We start from the raw sequence: 22,126 nt of genomic DNA, 5'->3' as shown, positions 1-22,126 counted from the left end.
GTCGGTGACCCTGCATGCAAGGGAGGTTGAAACCAGATGATCACTGTGGTCCTTTTCAAGCCAGGCCCTTCTATGATTCTATGATTCTCCTTGCATAAACAGTCTCTCTCTTGCAGAGGACTGCTTGCACCATTACTTGGCTGGCAGCACTGGAACAACGCTTTGTCCACAGAGCTCTCCCAGTGTTTTAGCCACATCAGTACAGTGGGAGTGGTTGTGATCTGTCATGATCCAAAGTTTTAATGTCATAAGAGCTTGCCCAGCAGATGAATTACCTCATGGAGTACCCAAATATAGTGTGTACAGAGCCAAAAAAAAACTCAGCTTGATCATATAATGGCACTCAATGACATGCAGATTCACCAGGATGTGTAATCCAAAAGTCTATCTGGTAAAACTTGTTAATGCCAAAAGCTGGTCTGGTAATAAAACAGAAAGCTAGAATGGACATAGGCATTTGGAATGGGATCTCAAAGAAAATAAATGAATGAATGAATGAATGAATGAATGAATGAATGAATGAATAAGAAGAGGGAGAAATAAGCTTATTCTAGAAGGGTTCTGAAGCAAGAACTGGAAGAATGTATAACTTGAGCATTTCTGTCTGATCAGTGAAACAGAAGGAGTTCTAGGGATGTCTATAGCAGCTACATTTCTGTAATGGCTGGAGCAATGGTAAGGATATGTAAAAACAGTGTAGTAATATGGCTTTTCCTAAAGAAAGCAGTAGGGTTTCTATTATTTATACATAGAGAGACACTTGGCTTTAGAAATGCCAGCTTCTCTTTTTCTTTTCTCAGTTTGAGGCTGATATGAACAATTCAGTACTTCCTATATTCCAGTAGTATTGGTGTAACCTTATCACTAGCTAAAGCAAATTAGTAGCTAATTTGTGGTGCAAGGTTTTCAAGTTTGCTAAGAACTGGGAGTATTTTAGGGAGGAAATGCTGGAAAAACAAACTAAAAATCTAAAATGCAAAGGATTTCTTACAGGTGCCCTTCAGCTTTGGGAGCTTTAAGGCTTAAATTGCACTAATCACACACGTATCTGTAATGCCTTTTCTTCCAGTGGCTGAACCTGCTCTTTTGGAGATCCAGGTGGAAAATGGCAGGTTCCTGTACCTGCAATAACAAAAGCTACTGATTAAATTTGCTCAGTATTTTCTCCTGTTCCAAAGTTGAAAATGACGTCCCATTATATTTGTATGGAAGCTGTGTTTTCAAACAATATAGGAAATAGAATCCTGCAGCCACTCTGGGAAGGTGGTACCGCAGGGCAGCGAGGAGCAGGGCTGTAGCTGAAGAGTGACGGAGGGCTCTGCGCTCCCCTTTAAGAGGTGATCTCTGCATTGCAAAATATCCCCCACATCACTTCCACTGGCAGCAGGGGGTCTCAGGAAAGGCAGCAGACAGCAGCTGTAACCGCTGATTACAAGACTGATGCTCAGTCTTGCGTTTCCAAAGCCAGCAAACTTTCCATCTGCTGAACCCCACAGCTCTCCCACGGTGCACGGCCCCGCTGACATGCCCAGTGCCACCAGCACCGAGCCCTCCCCATAGGGGTGCAGCCTAGGAACAAGTCGGGGTTCCGCAGGGGTGGGTTTGCTGGACCAGCATTGCCGTTTGTGCCCCAAAGGAGGGCAGCACGGATGGACTGCCTCTGCCCAGGACACCGGCCTCGGCTGTCACTCAGATCACTGAGATGCTGTGGGGAGCGAGACAGAAAGCAGAGATGTGAGCAAGTCCATGAGCAGCCATCCTGAGAGGGAGCTGACAGGCCTGAGAAGTGGTTTCTGTGTGTGGGTGCAGAGCGAGGCAGGCGGAGGGCAACACACCGTGCGCTTGGAAAAGCAAGTGGCACCTCCTCAGCTGGGCACTGGGGTATGGATGTGGCTTAACTGGGAGCACAGGCATGGCTCCACAAGCACAAAGGGACGGGTGACTTGTTAGACCCAGCCCCTGCTCTCGGGTTCAGAGCTGCTTTTGTGCTCAGTCGTTTTAGGGAGAAAATGGTAAATCAGCCTCCTTTCCTCCCTGCCCCACCACTCAGTTCAGAATCACCGTGGAGGTTCTGCATTCAAAATGAACACGTCTGCAGCTGTTTGTATTTCTCAGAAATTCAAATGTGCTCCAGGGTTGAGGATTTGTAGCTTTGCTGCCTTCTGTGACAGGGCTGTAGCTGGGGCACAGTGCTGGTGTTGGCTAGCACAGCCGTGCAAGCAGGCAGGGCTGCTCGGCTGGGTGGGGGCCTGTGAAAGGTGGAGCAGCTGGGTGGGCTCTGGGAATTGCTCACATCTCATGTTCCAACAGAGCACCTGCTGGGGAGAATTGGTCATAGATGCCATGCAGGGACTACTCACAGTGGGGATTTCTATCTTAATTTTATTCTCTTTTCTTTTTTTCTTCTTTTTTTCTTATAGATCTTGGTCACATAAGAATAAACAAGTTTCTGATCCCGATGGTTTTCCTTTTTTCACTGCTATGCAATCATTGCTGTTAAAGCAAAGGAACAATCATTGTTCTTTTGGCCAAGGCAAGCCTACAGTTGTCCTAAGTGCCTGCAGAGATGATCCCTTCACCAGCTGAGATGATTGATGCTCTTAGCTGCTGCTCCTCTCCTTACCTCCACCTCACCCTGACACATATCTGCCAGGGAAAGAGGCATGCAGTAGCAGCATGATTCTTCTGAGTGGCAACAGCGACTCCTACCATGGTTAATAAACTGAAGTTTACTAAATGACTTCATCACTTAATGAACTAATAGCTTACTTAACAAACTAAACCAAAGTCCCAGTGGTATTTCATGGAACTCATAACTCACTGCTCTGAACGAGCCAACATCGTCTGCATGAGTGAAAGATGCCTCCAAGCTCAGGTGTCCACAACACAATGAGAAGTATGGAAAAAAAAAGCAAAATCAGAGCTGAAGAGAGAGATGTGCTGCTGACAGGATTTGTTTTTTCTGTAGCATAGTCTGCCTGTATCTAGATGGTGGTAAAAGAGAAACATGAAGGGGAAATGCACATGCACAGGGCTCTAGCAGAGCAGGATGACTGCTTCTAGTTAGGTGATAGGAACCTCACAGCAGAAATGGTATAGTTAAGATGTTAATCTAAATGTTCCATCAAACTGCTCAGAGATAAGAGTCACATCTGATAAAAGTGCATAACTGTGTTTTTTTTCCTGTGAGTATTTCACAGTAGGAGCAATGATGTTTATGTACTGTATGATTAAGCACTGTGACCTTGGGAAACGATGAAGTTTGGTTTTGTTCTTTTAAGCTCCAGACATTCAAGTTCGACTTCTTTGGTACTATTTCATCTTCAAGGGAGGCAAAGTCAAAGGTGGAGATCAAGCTCTGGATTTTAGAAACAGCAGTTGACTGCTTCTCAGAAAAGGCAGTTTGTTCAGTGGTTGGCTTCTCCTGCTGACACTTGCCTACCTGCTTTCACTGCAGTGACAGATAGACTGAAAATGCAGTCTGAGCACACAGGAGAATTAAGATTGTATTTAATAAAATCACAGGCATTTTAACATGGCTTCTGTGCCTTAAGAAAAGTCTCCAAAGAGTGAAAAAAAATGGAGAAATGCCACTGCTCTGTTCTGATCTCACAGGCTGTTTGCACCAAAAAAAATGGCCCTTCCAGACTCTGTCATGCTGGAACCTGCCCACCTGGGATCAGTTCCCCCTTTGCATTTAGACAATGCCATTTCAGCCGGAGCATTATGATTCAGCTGTTTGCTACCTGTGCAAAAGCTAGGCTGAGCAAGTTAATCCATCTGTGTGATGCAAATAGCAATGAAATTGGTCTGGTTTGCCTAGAACAGGAGTGGGAGGCTGTGTGTACTGTTTAGCATAGATATTAGGTGGCATGCCGGAAAGATTTTCTGCAGTGCTGAGATTCTTGAAGAAAGACAGAGAAGGAGATAGGATAACCTTCTTTTGAGTTTCTTTTGTGTATGTATGTGTGCGTTTTCTTCTCCAAACCTGAGCTGCTGGCTTGAAATTGATTTATTTACCTATTTATCTATTTTTAAGCCCATGCAGTAACTCCCAATAGACTGAGGGATGAGTCATGCACACAGCTCTCAGATGCAGCATGCATTTCCTCTGCTGGCTCCAGCTGCACGGACAGACCAGAGCCCAGGAAAGGAGGAGCAGAGAAGACCACTGTCACTTAAGCTGGGGTCTCTGCCAGGGGCTCATCAATGGGTACCAGCTGAGGTTCACACTTAGATAAAGCACAGGAGCAAGGTCGTTGAACTGGGGAGTCACTGTTAGCAGCTCAAGCCCTCCTTCCACCCATGAATATCCTCTTTACACAACTCCTGATGAGTAGAGAGCAGAGTATGCCTGCCTTACATGACTACAGGGATACAGGCAGAGCAATTCCTTGAGCAAATTTTAACGTAAATCATTAAATAGGGTGAAAAGGATGAGAAAAAGAAGTAGAATTTTGTGGCGATTTAATGTGGTGGAGTTTTGTACCATATTGGTATTTATCTGTCTATCATCTATCATCATCACATTGATTTTGCACAGAGAAGCTTACACTAAAAATTCTGTGAATAAATCTTCTTTAGGAAAAAAAGAGACACCCAGTCTTCCTGTGAAGGACTGCTACCTTGTGTACAGCTCTTCAGCTGACCAACACAGTATCTGATCTGCAGCAAATATCTACATTATCTGTAAATGCATTCTATGTATTTCTCCAAACTGAAGTTGTTTAATTAAAAATAGCAAGTACAGTCCCAGTAACCATGTGGGAAAAGTCTTGGCGAAGCACAGAGGAGGGCCTCATGACCTGGGCTGGCAAATCCTCCTTGCTGTTTTCACAAGAGGTGAAAACCATTCCTGAGCGTTGCAAGGTCAACCAGTTAAATATCAAATGCGAGTAAAGCACTGACTTGTAAAGGAAACTCCAGCTGAACCACTGAATTCCCAAACCATGTGTGTATTTTAAATATCTCACCTCTTCACAGAAAAATACCATCACTGTAAGTAAGTTCTGCTGTGGCTTTTGTAAGGGACTCTGGTGTTCAGGAACTTGAGCTATTGGGATAGCTTTTGCGATATGCGATGAAGTGCAATATTTGAATCTGACGCACGACTTCCTGAGACAATTCTTCTGCACTGAAACTTTCCTCTTGCATCTGTCCTTACCTCTTGGGTATTCACAGACTTATTTATTTTTCACAAAAAATCAGGCTCTGATCAAATCCTTAGGTCAGTTAACGGCATTAATAAAATCAAGAAGTCCTTTTTGGCTCTATGAAATCTGCGTAGCACTGAAAAGTGAGTTGTTATCTGAACTGTGACAGTTCAGTCTTAAAGTATGCTCTTCACTGGTTCCTGTTTGAAATGAATAAGCAGAAGCTTACAGGCTTTTTCCATGGAAGTTTGCCATTTCAGGATATACTCAATGGAATTTTTATCTTACACAATGTTTTATAATGCATTAGACTTTTTTTTTTTCCTAATGAAAACACAAAGGCATTTACAATTCAGGTAGTATTTATGTCATTCCATATAGTCTGTATTTCAAAAAATATAGACAACCTTTGTAGTCACAAATCCAGAACTTCCTATTTGAAATGATAAAATGCTTACTGTTTGTAATGTTAAGTATTTTAGCCAGGGTTGAATTTATGAACAGTCTCATTTGTGTCTTCTTAACTCCATGTAAATCTATGTGCATATATTAGTTGAAGGCACATTTGGAGATTTATTTGCATGAAAACTGCTGATGAAGACATGTCAAAATAAGAAAGTTATTTAAAGACAGCTATAGTAGGATATCTCCCTCTCCAGGATGTTTGTTAGCTCTGACAATTGTTAGTTAATTTTGTCTGGCTGTTTTCATGAATCTTTGAGTTCCAACAAAAGCTAATAAAACCAGCTATGAAAGCTTTAAATATAACTACATTTCAGTGAATATTAATCAGAGGAAGACTACATGCGTAATGCCAGTACAGAGCCATACACATTTGTTGCTTTGTGTTGTGCATTCAGAGAAGACTAGTTCCCTCAACAAACCTCCATATATTTGAACTGTGCTTGCCCAGAGTTAGGGTAGATTACACAATAAATGTGATCATCAACATCCATTCCAGGGAATCTATCTAGCTGCTGACCTCTACATGTGAATACATCCACATAGCCACCTACCAACTATTCAGTGTGACTTGGCTTTTTCATCACTAGTTCTTCTGTTTTTTGGAGTCCCCTCAAAAACACTGCAAAATGTGATGATCTTCAGCCATGTTGACTGACACCTTCCCTGAAAACTGTTCTTGGGAAGAAAAGTTACTTCCTCTGACGCTTCTATCTCCAAGCCTAGTCTACTCGTAAAACCTGACCACATTTGTAGCCCTAATTAGTAAGGATGCTAGAGGAGTTGCCACCAAACCTAGAAGACCCAGGATGCTGCCTTGTGGCTGCTGTGTCCAGCCAGGAGCAGTTCCAGGCCCAGGTGATCTCTCCATCCCAGCCCCAGGGGTGCTGCTGCTGTTCTTTCTGCTGGCAGGTCTGGCCTGTAGAAAGACAGACACATACAGGTCCCAGGTGCATCTGTCCACACAGACTGCCACGCATGCAGAATATTGTAGGCAGCAGCTCATGGTTTGCTTAATATCTGTGACTGAACCCTGGGTTCACTAACCTAAACCACTGTGTCACGGCAAAAGTCTTTCCAGATGTGGTTTTCCTCCTACTCACCAGCTAGTTCAGCTTGAAGTTTGCTAACAGATTATTCATACACACAAACAGAATTAAATTCACTGAGGAAATAAAAACATAGGTTTATCCAGTTGCTTGCACTTAGGCTTACACACCCACATGTACCCCAACATCTCTGGTTGCTGCCACCTCGACCTAAGGCTTTGATGGCTATGGCATCTCCTCCAGTTGCTTGAACCTCCCAACACACAGTCCAAGTCCCTCTAGTTGCTGGCACACAGACCTCCTGCATTCCCATCCCTTTACACGATAACATCTAGACCCAGGTGCCCTAAGACCTCTGGGCTTGACTCTTCTGTATGTCAGTTTCTGCAGTTGCTGGCACCATCTTCCTCTCTGATCCATCATGACCATCCTTTTTCCTTTGGACCCTTTAGCCCTTCTCCTACATGTCTCATAATAAGTTTTACATAAACTCACAATCCCCTTCTGATGGCCGATATCCCAAATAGCCTCAAATATCCCATAATATTTGTGTTAGTTGTGTTGCCCATTCTTATCAACTGCAATTTGTAGTTCAGGTTGACATTCTTCAGGGATATGCCTTAGCAGTTCCTTCATCACCATCAATCATCAACGGATCCCCATTATCATCTCCGTTGTGCTTGTGTGTCTGTACGGTTAAGTTAGCACTTTCCTCATTACTTGTTATTTATTTTATATTTACTAGATCGAACGCAAATGACTGAATGAAACAGATGTCCGCATACTCTTACACTACTGACTGACAACTGCTGCAGAACTCAGAACGGTTGGCTTCCTCTGAATTACAGAGTTATGATGGGCATCTCCATGGTAAAATGGCAAACCTAGACTTTTCTGTTTTGAATGAATGTCAGGATGCAGTTTTGCATGTTTTTTTTTTCATGTTCAGGTAGACTTAAAACACAGGACAGGTCTGTCAAACAACACATTTCTATCTTTCTCCATTGCATGGCAACACAAAACATTGCCAGAAATTTCATAGATGTTAGCACAGTATTTTATTATAAACCATATTTTCAGAAGGGATGCATTATTTTCCGGACTTTACAAACCTTTATCATGACAGCTGACATAAAAGTATCAGGAAGAATGATGATAGTTTAGGTTTTCCAGTGATGTTCATTTTATGTCTTTGATACTTGACTGTATTATCTTCAGAACGATGTTTTATTCTAAATGAGGGGGGGAAAAAAAAAAAGAAAAAGAAAACCGCATCTTAAAAGACAAGTGTGCAGGGAAAGGAAATACATGTATAATGTAGAAGCATTACGTTCAAATAAATCAAAATAACATATTGGGAGGACATCAAGTAACAGTGACAGTATCTGTCATTGCAAAGAAGTAAGTACTACACTTCAACAGGTCATCACACAAAGGATATTAGGACCACATTGAAACTGCTCCCTGGAAGGCTATACCTTTTCAATTAGCTTAGAGAATTTCTCCTGGCCCTTGTGAGTCCCTTTAATCTACTCTTAGACTGAATCACTGAATCTAATCTTCTTGCTATTTTCAAGATTAAGACATTGATTGACATCCTCCAATCTACTTCTTACTGAATTTGACTACTTACTTTAAAAAGGGAAGATACTTACTTCTTCGAGAGTCAGGCTCTCCACTTTTTCTTTTTGCTTTCCTTCTCCTTTGCTGTATTTCTTTTTAAGACACACCACAGTTGTGACAGTGACAATAAGCATAACAACGAATACTGTTATGGTCGAAGAAACAGCAATTATGGTATTTTCTTGAGTTGTGCCTTTCCTTTCGCATTTTTCCCCCATGTACCACCAGTTATTCCCTGCTGGACATCTAGAAAGTAAGGGGACATGTGGTATCACTTAAGAACAAAGGTATAGAAGGACTCCTTAAATATTTAATTTCTGATGCTCTATCTCCCAAACCATAATGAAGTTACCTTAAAACAGTTGTCTATTTTAAAGCTGCCTTGGGTGGCCCACTCTCCTTACATATCTGGATATACTGTGCCTTTTTTCAGCTTTCCACTGTTTTACTGGTTGTCCCTGCTCTGAAAGAAACAAAGGGAGCCATTGCCAGAAAATGTGATCTCCAGCCTGATTATTCTGACTGCTTCAGGTTTGGCCGCAGCTGCTGCTACAAAATGGCCTTTTGCTACCAACACACAAGCCCTCTGGGTGACTCAAGTTCACTTGCCTGCTTCCTTTTCCTTTATGTTTACAGCACTTCAGTTGATAGAAAACTCACTTTCTGCTCCGCAAAACTGACACCTGTCCCAAGGGCCGCTATCACCTAATAGTTGCTTCCACTATACTAATTGCCCTCATATCCTGATGCAAATTTGCCTTTTGACATGCTCAGCTTTTAAACAAAGCTCTTCTATCTTCATTCAGTCCATTTAAAAAAGCTTTTATAGGAAGGAGTTGAATAAAATCCATGGGGAGCTTGACCAGAAGCCTTACCCTGCTTTTATCCCATCAAGCCACATTTATCACCCTCCAAGAAACTTCACTCTCCTGACTCCTCTTGTGTTCTTTGCCTTCTTAATTCTCACCTTATGCAGCAGTTTGAACTCACAAGATAAATAGAGTGGAGAGCAGGGCAGACTCTCAAGGCATCACTGATCTGATCATACCTGAACCATTCTAGGACAGACTTGGCTGAAGATGCTTCCATCACATTGCATTTTCCATGCTCAGGAATTCTCTGTTAGTAAGTATGGTAAATTCTGAACAGACATTCTCATTGCCAGAAGGGGTTTGTTTTCAAATTTTAAGAACTTGTGTGAGCAGTCTCTGCCTTCCCCCAAAAGAAGGCTAAAGTATCATTCTAGAAATCTTCTGGTTGTGCACTAAACACAACCTCCAAGCCCTGATTCCTTCACCTTATTCAGCATTACTACTAGCTCAAACAATTTGTTGTGAATGATCTAACTGAAAAAAACATCTACGGGCAATACTGCCAAGTTCACATCTGCACCCATCTTTCAATACCCTTGTCATTCCTTATGTTATTGTTTTTATAGTTTCTGTCTAAATCATTTATTCAGAACTCTGTGTTTGGCCCTGAAAATGAATCCATTGGCAGTGCACTGCAAGGCTGTTTGGGGATTTAATGTGATCAAGCTTAAATAGATTTATGTATCACATCCTCCCTGGTTTTCCAATAGAAAATCAGAGCGGAAACTGACTGCTGGTTACACACTTCTCCAGGATAGAAAGTAGGTCACATAAGCACTTGAGCTACAAATAGTCCAGAGATGTCAGAAAATAAATCTTTTCATAATTCCAAAATCAAGCATAACATTCAGCATGACTCTTTTATTTCCATCTTCTTGGAACAGCTTCTTGACATTTTCTGATATTTGTGACCTGTTTCTGATGTGCTGCACAAGCCCCTTTGCAGACTTGTTTTTTAAAAGATTTCTAAATGGGGAGATAGAACACTCAGTGAGTCATACATGGCTCTCATTGCTCCTGGCCTTTAGACATTTACCTCTCAGCACTCCCCTATTCTACCTGCCTTGGCACAGCTTCATAGCACATTGTTACTATCTTCAGCCTCAGAGTTTGTTTGAGAGCTGGAACAATGCTCATCAGCCAGGTGGGCTGCATAAATGAATCAACAGAGGAATAAATTAAAGTTGTTACACATTTTCCTGCAGGGTAAACAGTCATTTTGATCCTCAGCCTTCATCACTGGTTTCAAAGACAAGTGACTATACTTTGTTAATTCATGACCATGATTTGCACTACGCTATGCTTCTATATAAGATTTAAAACAAAGTTATCCTACATACATCCTACATGCCTGGGAACTCTTAACGTATTTTCTTCTGATATCAGAATTTTGTTTCAACTACATTTGTATTTAACTGTTTTGCTATAGAGACATCTGTGGAGATGCACAGCTCATTTTATCACACTGGACTAATATATTACTGAAAATAGGAAGTATATTTATATATAACTTACAGGTAAGTCAGAATGCTCCAAAATATTCAAGTGTTGTGGATAGGAATTTTTTTTTGCCCTAACTGGTCTTATGTCACTTGCAGTAAGTGGCAGGAAATATTTGCCTCAATCAGTTATAGTCTCTTCCTTTTGTTAGAAACAAAGACTTATTCTACTAGAAGCTTTCATCACTCCAATTAAAATTGGATTTGAGAGTGAATAAATACAGTTACCTGCACACTGCTTTTCTATCTACAATAATGCAGACACCATCATTTTCACAAGGGTTGTCTAGACAGGCCTCTGGTGTATCCGTCTCTGGCTCTTCAGTCAGGGTCACAAGGGATGTTGTGATGGGTGTTTTGGTAGCAGTAGGTCTATCTGTGGGTCTGGTGGTGATGGTGGGCTTGGTGGTGGCAGTGGGCCTGGTGGTAGTGGTGGTGGCAATAGAGGTAGGTCTGACAGTACTGACAGCAGAAGTATTTGCAGTAGTGGTGGGTGACACGCTTGGCTGAGCTGATACTAGATGTGATACATCTGCATGAGAAAAACACAAGAAACAAGGCTTTTACTTTATCTATCTCCCCTTTTTGATCTTAGATTCTAATGATAAGTTCTAATAGTAAAGATCAGAGAATCTTTGAACTGTTTTACGTTCCTCTGCTATAATGATAGCCTTTTCTTTTACCTTTCAGGAACATTATGTATTTTGGAAGGGTCCTTGTAATTTAAAAAAAATTTAAACAGACAATTTTATTCAAAATACTCTTTTCAAAATAATTTGCACAGGAGTAGTATCATTTTATACACTTAAATTTTAACCTATCTATGAGATAATGGATTAAAAAAAGAATGTATCTACCCACACATCTATTTAAATACATAATTTGACTTTAGATATATGAGTAGTACCTGAATTGCTCATAATGTAAAGTACGTAATGTGTATTTATACCTACAGAACTGATGACTTACTATGTGACACTATGTACTTTTCTGTATTATAAAGAATATTAGCTATCATCAATGTTTACATACCTTCCGTTGTTAAAAGAATATAAACACCACCTTCTTTAATAAAGTCACGGCTTGTAAGTCTCTGATGAGTTAAGAATGCATTTGTTCCACGTCCTGGACCTCTCATGAATGTAGTTCCATTTGGGAAAGAAGCTGTTGATCCCACTTTATCTGGCCTATCCCAAAAATAATTTGGTGAGGAATCTGAAAAAAATGAACTGAATATGAGTGTGGGACTACTCTAGATTTTTTTTCTCAGTAGGACTCCTTCATTCTCATCTAATTTTTGCTGCAAAGTAATGCTAAGCACTCTCTCTACAGCCAAGACAGATTGTGTTCCAACCTTGCCTGTTTCTGCTCATGGATATAATGGAGATGGAAATAAATTACCTGAAACTCAAGGAGCAGAAACAGTGCTGAACCTGGCTAAAATAGATTTTTTTTTTTGTCAGAGATTCCACACTAATGAGACACAAGACAAAGAAGATCTGTGTGGGTTCGTCCAAGGTACTGAGCATCTGCTGATAGGGATGGAGGACAGAGAGTACCTGAACAACCCAATTGGTCATAGGTTGGTATTATCCCCTCCATCAAGCCTTGTGATAAATCTCAGAGTTGAGCCTGACTCTATACTGAAATATGTGACTGAGAGAAGAAACTGCTTGCTCCAGCACCTCAGCTGGTCAGAGAAAGACATAGTTAAAAGGCTTATCTTGGGAATCTGGGGCTACAAGCAAAACGTGAACAAGGGAGAAGGGGCTGAGCACAGACAGACTGCAAGTTCTCAGCATCTCAGAAGGAAACGAGTGCTGTAACCACAACAGTAGAGAGCACAGGGTAAATGCCATCCATCTGTGGGGAGACTGGCATAATCATCCTTCATATACAGAGGTGATCTTTCTAGATTACCTACTTTTTTTTTTTTCATGTAGAAAACGTCATTAAAAAAATGAATGTATGAGGGCTGTTCTGTAAGTAATTGTTGGTGGTATGGTAGTAGAGGTTGAACCTTCCCACCAATATTTCATTACGTTTTGCTGCCATGTGACAGACAGCAGCAGAGGGGCAGTCTGGCAGAATGGTGTCTGACATGAAAGTGTATATGAAGCAAAGGTGTGGAACTGAATTCCTGTATGCAGAAAAAATTGCATCCATTGACAGTCATTGATACTTGATGAATGTTTATGGAGACCAAACAGTGGATGTGAGCACAGTGAAGTAGTGGTTGGTGCTTTTCAGCAGTGTCAGCAGTGATGTGTTGACAATCCATGTTCCAGATGGCCATGCATAGCTGTCATACCACAAATGAAGAGCATCTTCATCAGCTTATCCATGTGAATCAGCAGATTATGACCAGGGAACTGCGTACAGAGCTGAATGACAGCTTCATTGCGTTGGAAACAATGGTGGCAATGTTGGAATACTGCAAAGGTTGCACCAAGTGGGTCCCACAAATGCTCACAGGAACAGAAGAACACTATATACTAGTTTGTCAGAGTCTATTCAACCAATACAAGGCCGAAGGTAACTAAATACTGGATTGCATAGTTATAGGTGAGGCAATGTGGTGTCATCACTATAAATCAGAATCCACAGTCCATGGAGTGGCAGTGACATGAATTACCCATTAAAAAAAAAATTCAAGATGCAGCACTCAGCAGGTATGGCACAATGATGGGCACTGTCTTTTGGGACAGGAAAGGAGCAATCCTGGATTTCCTGAAACCTGGACAAACCATCAGCTCTGACAGCTACATCACGACACAAAGCTGAAGGCTCGAACTTCCAGAGTCAGGACAAAGAAAAATATGTATTTTCTCTTGCAATACAATAATGTCAGTCCCCACTCCTGTTTGAAAATCATGGAGTACATTGCCAATCTTGGCTGAACTGTCCTACCGCACCAACCCTATAGTTCAGATTTGGTATCTTCTGGCTTCATCTCTTCAGGCTGATGAAAGATGGAGTGCATGTGGAACATTTTCCTAGCAATTATGTCATCATAGCAGCTGTGAAACAGTGGGTCACCTCTACTGGAACAAATTTCTGTGAGCATGGCATGCAGGCTCTTGTTCATTGCTGGTGCATGGCTAATAGTGGTGACTATGTTGAAAAATAGTGTTTTGTAGCTGAGAACTTGCTCAATCTAATAGTGTCACTGTGTTCTTTCTATCTGTTGTAGTTTCCATGGAAATAAATAGGAGGCATTACTTTTGGAGCAACCTATGTAAATCAGGGTTTTCTTTAAATGTATCAAAGAAGTAGACATTTTAGTGCCTTTTTTTCCTGCATTAATGTTATAGTCTGAAAGCCCACAAAACTAATTCAGTAGTGAAGGTGGTTTCTTTTGGCAAAATCCTTTGATGCAGAAAGTCATTTTGGCTTAAATTCAATCTTTTTCAAATGGTGAATATGGGATTTTACTTTAATATTTCTTACTGAGATTCCTACCATTTCTCAGAGTTGCACCTTTACCTAAACGGCCTCCTTTCCCAGGTATTGTGGACAATTGTTCCTTATCTTGTCACACAAGGTAATGTGTGAACAAGAACAGATTATGTAACACAAATCAGTACTTTGTCCATCTGGTGATTTGTGCTGACACCACTGTTCGTTTTGCAAGAAGAGAGGCTATGTATTTAATAGCTGCACTTTCAGCTGGTATCAACTGCTTAATTTAGTTTTTCTTGTTTGGTTGGTTCAAGCCTTCTGGGAGGCTTTCATTCACATTAAAGCAGATATAAATGCATCTTCACAGTCCTGTGTAAGAAATGCTAGGCATGAATGATCCACCTGTTTCTCATGCATATCAACTTTGAAATCAAAGGTTCCAGTTTTACTTACTTATATATTCAACTCTTTCTTGTCTGATCAATTATACTGCTCCTGCAAGGAAATCATCCATTCTAGAAGTTAAAAGAAAAGCTGCACTAATTTATACAATGAGAAAATTTGACTCTTTTTCTTATGTTTGTTTTTGTTTGATTGTTTTGAAGCATACTGGATGGTACGTCTGCTTTTAACTAACCTGATAATTCCAGAGGGTCTGTTGTTACACTTCTTTGGTTTGACATCCTTTGACGAATATCAGCATGCTGGTCAAGCAGAATCATGGTAACTTGCTGCCATGGACAGGGCCACTGCAGCTGATCATCGTTTGCTCCAGAAATCAAGTGCAAGTATATTGCTAAATTAAATGGGTTATCATTGGTACCATTTACATACAAGCCAACCTGAAAAGCATATCCTTTACTAGAGTAAAAGGGTGGACTGTATATTTTTCCTTCTGTCCCTGCAGGACTTGTGTTGAGGAGATCCGTGAAGTTTCTGATGTGCCAGACATGGTGAGGACATTGTGTTTCTGACAAGTTGATGTCGTCAATAGAGAGACCTCCATTTGACAAACCAGTTCCTCTCGCACCTTGAAACACAACCCGGAATTTACTCGTGACATTCAAGGAAACGTGGTGGAGCTGCCAGTAATTCACAGGTGAACCTGAAAAACATTGGTAGGGATTTCTAAGTAAGCAGTACAATCAAACACTGTACATATCCACAGAGTCTATTACAAAACTATGAAAGAGTTTCTCAGCTCCACCAGCACTGAAATGATGGAACATTCCTCTTGTAGACACTACTTTTTCAGTGAGTGATCATATTTGTTCAGTTTAATTTTTCAACAGATTTAATACGCATAGAAGCTTTATTTCACTCTAATTAGAGTGAAAACTGCTAATGTTTCTAAGGCTGCTTTTGCTTTTATGTTTTAAAGAACACTGCATTAAAATAGTTGAAAGGTTGTGATAATTAAATGCGCAAAGGTGGCTGTCACCTGTGGCATTATTAAAAAAAAAATCATTGGCACCAAGTATCTATAACTGAATAACCACGTATCTCAAAGAGAAGAGAAGAAGAACAAAAAAAGAAAAAAAAGAGATGCAGAGAATTCTGGGACCCTAGCACTGCAGGGTTTGTATAGCTTGCCGGAAGTTTGCCTCCACAGAAGCACTATTCACCCATCAAATGACTGCTGCTAAGTTAAAATTAAAGCCAGAGATTTGCAAGATCTACTTCATGTGACGAAATCCCAGTGCAAGTCTGATGCCGCCTCTAGACGTGCGTGACTAGTAAATCCCACTTGACTCCAAGAGCAGTTTGCAGAAAAACAAAGAATTCTGCACAAAGGCCTTTTAAGTCAAGTGAAAGTAGGACATTCTTTGTTAATAGTACATACAGCAAAACAACTCCTTTAGCTGTCTGGCTTATGTTCTCCTGAATGGAAGGCCAGACTTTCAGCTGTATTTCTGGACTAGGCAGTGCCAATCCCAAGCACAGAATTTACTTTCCTAACTGTTCTAAAAACAGCACAATGGATTTCAGATAAGGATCTTAATTTCTTGCTGTTTTTCATTATTGTTGTTATAACTGAGAGGAGAAAAATAAATTCAGAAACAAGAACACCCCACTATCTTCTATTAAACGGACTTCTGCATTAACAAATGTCTATTTGAACTGCAGACATAATACACAAGACTGGTATTTCTGACTCATGTTCAATGAGAGGATCAGTTACTGTGGTGTAAAATGTCCTGCTCCCTCTGCATCCCCTGCTCCAGACTGAAGGCAGCCATGGCTGCTACAGACCAGTAGCAATGGTCTGGGGTTTGTTCCTCCAGCTCTCCAGCATGGTAGTGCTCATGGTTTGAACCCACAAGCAATGCCAATCATGGATGGAAAGGGCTGTGGTGTCTGTGCTTCATTCTCTCTGTTACTCTGTGTTGGTGAGGACAACTTCTCACAAGAGAGAAGTGAGGCAGTTTAGGAAAAAATTGTCTTTAACCATTCTTGAAAGTTTTATCAGATCCTGTTTGTCAGAGGAGTGTGCTCACTTGGACACATACAGCAGATCAGAGATTTAAAGGAAATTAGTAGATTTAAGAAAAAGGGAATGGGAGATGGGACCAAATATATATGAAAGAATATTTGAGAAGAAGGCCTGAGAAATGAATCTCTGACTAATCTGAAATCTACATCTTCCTCAGCATCCGACTTTTATACTGAGGATTCCTGACAGTACACAGGGATGATGAAAGTATCAAAGTGAAGAAATGATTGGAAAAAAGAAAAGGATAACAGGCATGGGTAGCAGTTGAGCCTTAAAGAGCAAAAAGAGGTAAAAGAAACAGACTTTATCGTGCAAAAGAGCTTTCTAAGACTAATTCATTCAATGGACTGAATTATTTGTAGCTGTAATGGAGATCAACTAATAGTTAAATATTTGAGAATATAGTTTAACCTTAAGTGACTTCAGCAATTCTAGTTTAAGTCCATCAGCAGACCTCTGTTGCTCATTTTGTGGGATCCCAAAGGCTCCACAGGCTCCCAAAGGCAGAAAAACTAATTTTTTTGCAAAGTACGATACAAATTCTGCTGCCCATATATTTCAGTTCAGCCACTCCAAACTTGACTTAAAAATTAAGTTGAATTTTGTTCATCTTCTTTTTTTTTTTTTTTTTTTTTTTAATTGAAATTTTGGGTATTCCTGAGCGCTTATATTTTCCATTTCTTTATTACTTCATTCTTATTGATTGTAATTTATTCTAATGACCAACTTCATCTGTTGCTGTTGATACCAGCAATTCTACAACACTTAAAATGACTGTTCATGGAATTTTACCTGTTTTTGTAAGAGAACTATCTTGATGGTGCAAGAGTTTAATTTGTTGTAATTTAGTATATTATGGGAAAATGGCTGACTGAGGATTCATCAAGTATAGTATCACCAGCAGAAATTCAATTATTTAGTGAGAGAAGAAGATAAAGAATAAAACTAGGAGATGAGTCACTTTGCTACAGTATTTTCCCTCAGTACATTGAAAAGCATAATGAGTAGAGATTAAAACAAAATGCAGCTTTATTCCATACCTTTTATCTCTTCAATTAGTCTCAAAGTACCATTTGGATGGGCATCAGAATACTCCCTGACCCAGACATAGAGCTGGTCACTTTCACTTCCACTATTATAGAAATAGAATTGCAAGCATTGGAAGCCTCTTTTGGGATATAGAATTCTGCTCTCCAGAATAGCTGTGCTTCCTCCTGCTACAGCACTGGTGTTGAAATGCATGAAATAGCCAGAATCTGTCAAAAGTAAATGAGAAGCAAGTGGTAAAACATGTATTCTTAACACCATGTTGTAACAGTGCTAGAAGATACAGTCAAGTTAAGGGTCACAGTAAACTGGATCCTGTACAAATCTTCAGACTGAGGGCTGTTACCTGTCTGCATTCTTCAGAGGAAGAACTGCTGTTCTCCTTTGACATTTTTTTCCTCCTTTGCTTGTCTCTAGCAATTTACACACAATGGGTGCTCTCTTGAAACTGTTCATGCAGTGCTGGTAATTCACGGTTGACATTCTCTTCAGAGGACTGGTGTAAGCTCCTGAACTCACAAGTTTCTTTGACAGCTTCATAAATAATTAGCTACATTCTCTTCAGCCCAGAGCAGAGGAGCTGAGGGGAGGCCTCATGGTGGCCTACAGTTCCTCACAAGGGGACTGAAGAGGCAGCAGTGATTTTTGCTCTCTAATAACAGCGACAGGGCCCGAGGGAATGGCATGGAGCTGTGTCAGGGGTGGGACAGCTGGGGGTTAGGGAAAGGGTCTGAACCAGAGAGCAGTGGACATGGAACAGGCTGCCCAGGGCAGTGGGCATGGCCCTGAGCTGCCACAGTTCAGGGAGCATTTGAACAATGCTCTCAGACACAGTGTTTGAATTTGGGTGGTCCTGTGTAGAGCCAGAAGTTAGACTCCGTGATCCTTGTGGGTCCCTTCCAACTCAGGATACCTTATGGTTCTATGATTCTCAACAAATTGTTCAGCTGAGCTCTGGTAATATGTGAAATTTCTAAATGCCAGTCTTTTCTAAAGCATTACTGTGCAATTATTCAGAAAATCAGCACTATCTCTGATGTACCTGATATTTCTGAAGCGTAGTTTAGAACATTTTGCATAATTCTCTTGTGAGGATGTGACATTAAGACTAGAGAAGATCAAAAGAGATAAGAACATTCAATCTTCTCAAATAAACAGAAAACAGAATGTGTCACTTGGTTTTCCCAAGCATGCAGTTTTATATTGCTTAGTTCAAAAGTTAACTGTGGTTCTTCAACAAATAAACATAGAACAAGGCCAAGAGCAAAGTCAAGTGACTTGCATTTGCAGAAAATACTTCCCAAAGAGATAAGGAGAATGTTTTCCCATACCTTCGCATTCTCCCATGTTAGTGTGATCAGTATTTGGCCCAGCAGGAACGTAAGACAAATGTTGCCAATCACTGTTATCATCTGGACTTTGAATCATGCCACAAATATTTTCAAGTTCAAAACTGCATGTGTCCATGAAGCTTAGGGAGGAGGCTACAATATTAAAATAAATAAATAAATAAATCTGAATCTCTGTTACAAAGCACATGTTCAATACAAAATATTCAAAGTCAAGAGCAGAGACACTAAGAAATGCAAACACAGAACAATCAGTGACATCAAACGCCATCAACTTTTATATCTATAACATTCAGGAACTCAAAGCATTTGGCAATTAACACTGACTAGTAAGACATCATCAGGGCAGCTCTGTGCACTTAACAAGCACGAGGAGGGAAGCCTCTAGCACAAGAAAAATGCAAAATGGCTGGAGAGGGTCCAGAGAAGGCTACAAAGATGACCAGAGGGCTGGAATACCTCTCCTATGAAGATAGTTAGGGGAAGTTGGGCTTGCTTAGTCTGGAGAAAAAAGGCTCTGGGAAAACATCATTGCAGACATCTGGTACTTGAACAGAGTTTACAAGCAGGAGGAAGACCAAATTTTTACATGATCTGATAGTGACAGGACAGGGCAAATGGCTTTTAACTAAAAGATGGGAGATCTAGGTTAGATGTTGAAAAGAAATTCTACACTCAGAGGGCTGTGAGGCGCTGTCACAGGTGCCCAGAGAAGATGTTGTGCCCTACCCTGGAGGTGTTCAAGGGCAGGTTGGGACTCTGGGCAGCTGAGCTGGTGGGGAACAGCCCTGCCCATGGCAAGGGTGAATTAGAACCGAATGATCTTTATGGTCCCTTCCAACACAAACCATTCTATAGTTCTATTATATTTTGTTTATAAAAGGAACTGACACCAGCCCTGACCTACCAAACTTCACACAGCCAAAAGGTCTGAGGATTTCCCATTCATTCCTCTGCTTTCTTTAGACTTAGTTCACATATAGTTCACACATAGTCAAAGCTTTTTCAAAGTTTCACCAGACCATCTACTGGAGAACCAGCTTTGAAATACAGCACAGCAGCAGCTATTTGACTGCAGTATTTGCTCATTCTACTTGATTTTCAAAATGCTGAATTGAAAACACATTTGGCAAAGATACGTTTGAAACCAGTGGGTATCTCACCTCCTACAAACTCTGAAGATCTGGTTTTCATATTAACAAGTCAGTAGTTAACAAAAGAAGTAATAAATCCAGGTTTATGCCTATTCTTAGATTTGCTTCCTGTTGTACTAGATCTGAGCTCTCTGCAACACCAGCCATGATTTGAAAACAACTGTTAATAAAATGCTTTGTGATTATTGCTTCTCAACCTATGTATAAAATATTGTGACAGTTTTAAAGGTTTCATTGCACCGATAAAAAGAACTTTGAGTATCACAAAAATCAACCTCAGTAGCATGCTAAATGCTTCAGTGAGCTTAGCTCAGGGAAGTGTTGTATAATTGATACCTTTTAAGAGATGGTATTTGTATGATGTTGTTAAAAAAACAAGAAAAGATTTTTACAGTAGCTGTTCTATTGACAGTTAGAGAAATTTTTTTTTTAAAAAAAAAGGAGGTTAGCAAAAAAATGTAAGGAAAAAAAGGGGATGATGAAAGAACTCTTTGAAATCAAAGCATAAAGCAAGATATGAAATCAGTTTGTCCAAACAGGAAAGCTGTTAAACAGTGCTGGAATATAAAACTGAAGGACAAGAAGAGAGAACAGCAAAACCCAATAGCATACAATCTATGTCTTAGATTAAATTCTGAGACAGGAGTAGGGGGTTTTGAACTCCATCTGCACCAAATGCCAGTTAGTTTCTCACTGCTTAGTGAAAAGCTAGTGGATGGCACTATGAGGGCCATGACTGCTGAATCCTAACTTTCAGTGAATGAGGAAACTCATGGCCAGCTATAATAGGAAATATGCTAGAAAGGGAAAATATACTGCAATCTACATTTATTATATGGCCTGGAAAATAGTGCTGAAGAAGAAACCAGGGCAGAACTAAAGTAGCAGTCAGAAATTCTTATGCTGTTAGTTGCTTCTTTTGGTTTGGGATTTTTTTTTTTTTTTTTTTTTTTTAAGTTTCCAATTTTAATCAATTCCTAACCCCACAGATTTTCAGCAGGAATTCAGGTTAAAGCCTTTCTTAAGTTCTGCTCAGCAATAAAAACGCTTTTTTGATACATCTGTGAGGACATCTGCAACCCAAGGCATGTTTGTCGTTCTTGGTCCTTCCCCTAACCTGAAAGGTCATTCAGCAGCTGAGAGCTGGGACCTGTGAAGCAACTCTTCTCCCTGCACAGGAGCCTCTTGGGCAAACAGTGAACCATCTGAAGACCACTTGTGGCTCTGCAAATATCACACACCCCCTGCTATGCCAAGAGACAGAGCAGGGAGTAGGGGAAATTCTGATTGCCCTGAACACGGTGGAAGTTTTGTCACTTATTTTTCAGCATAAATGGGGCTTATTTTGCTGAGCAAATGTGACTGTTGGATAAGAATAAAGTAATAAAGTCAAGAAGTATTTATATACTGCATGAGAATGATGGAAAGTATATAAGATAATGGAGATTAAGAAGAACCCTGTCTGCTGTTAAAGACATGCTTAGCTTTAAGCACTTACATAAGAGCTAATTGACTGTGTGTCAAATGCTGGAAGCTAAGGCTGCATGTGTGTTCATTTTAGACCCACGTGAAGATAAGCACCTTTATCAGAATCATATACTCATTAAAAGACACTGTTTCAATAAACGGGTTTGATTACTATTTAAAGTATACTTTGAGTGAGGTTTAAAATGTAATGTAAGATCTTACACTCTACTTGGTATAGTGAGGCAGTGAAATAAAAGTATCACCTGAGTGCCAGGACACATTTGATAGTCACAATTACATAATTATGTTCTCCAGCCCCCTATTTTCACTCAACTTTCTAGAATGAATTCCATATGAGGAAAGCAACCATTTCAAGCACTTTGCTAATAGGCTGGGTTTGAAATGGAAACCAAAAATTTTAAAGGCTTGCATTTTCTTGTTTGCATGAACAGGCTCTGTCTGACAGACTGTGTAAGTGTAGAGCAGGTATGAGAGCCACAGCAAAGACACTCAGTTCTGTAGAGCAGCAGCTGTGGAATAATGCGGGGGGAGAAA

The 22,126-nt window shown here is 40.4% G+C and overlaps 1 protein-coding gene across 2 annotated transcripts in view; it reads right to left on the bottom strand.

The window, feature by feature from the left end:
* Positions 1–7,522: 7,522 nt before the first annotated feature.
* MEP1B (meprin A subunit beta) overlaps positions 7,523–22,126 on the bottom strand; it is a 31,789-nt gene continuing 17,185 nt past the window's right edge. Inside the window, exons 9-15 of one of the 2 annotated variants that reach the window (XM_031612886.2) lie at positions 18,933–19,085; positions 17,595–17,810; positions 14,698–15,165; positions 11,691–11,873; positions 10,887–11,190; positions 8,320–8,533; positions 7,523–7,896 (exon numbers count right to left, since the gene is read on the bottom strand). In XM_031612886.2, the coding sequence (XP_031468746.2) occupies positions 7,879–7,896; positions 8,320–8,533; positions 10,887–11,190; positions 11,691–11,873; positions 14,698–15,165; positions 17,595–17,810; positions 18,933–19,085 (1,556 nt within the window). In that variant the 3' untranslated portion in view covers positions 7,523–7,878. The remainder of the gene's footprint in view (positions 7,897–8,319; positions 8,534–10,886; positions 11,191–11,690; positions 11,874–14,697; positions 15,166–17,594; positions 17,811–18,932; positions 19,086–22,126) is intronic. The other variant, XM_090137505.1, reaches the window with a different exon arrangement.

This window comes from Phasianus colchicus, chromosome 3 (genome assembly GCF_987193195.1).
Source record: "Phasianus colchicus chromosome 3, bPhaCol1.hap1.1, whole genome shotgun sequence".
NCBI classification, from domain to species: Eukaryota; Metazoa; Chordata; class Aves; order Galliformes; family Phasianidae; genus Phasianus; species Phasianus colchicus.
Note: the sequence above shows the minus strand (reverse complement) of the source record. Positions and strands in the feature narration are given on the sequence as shown.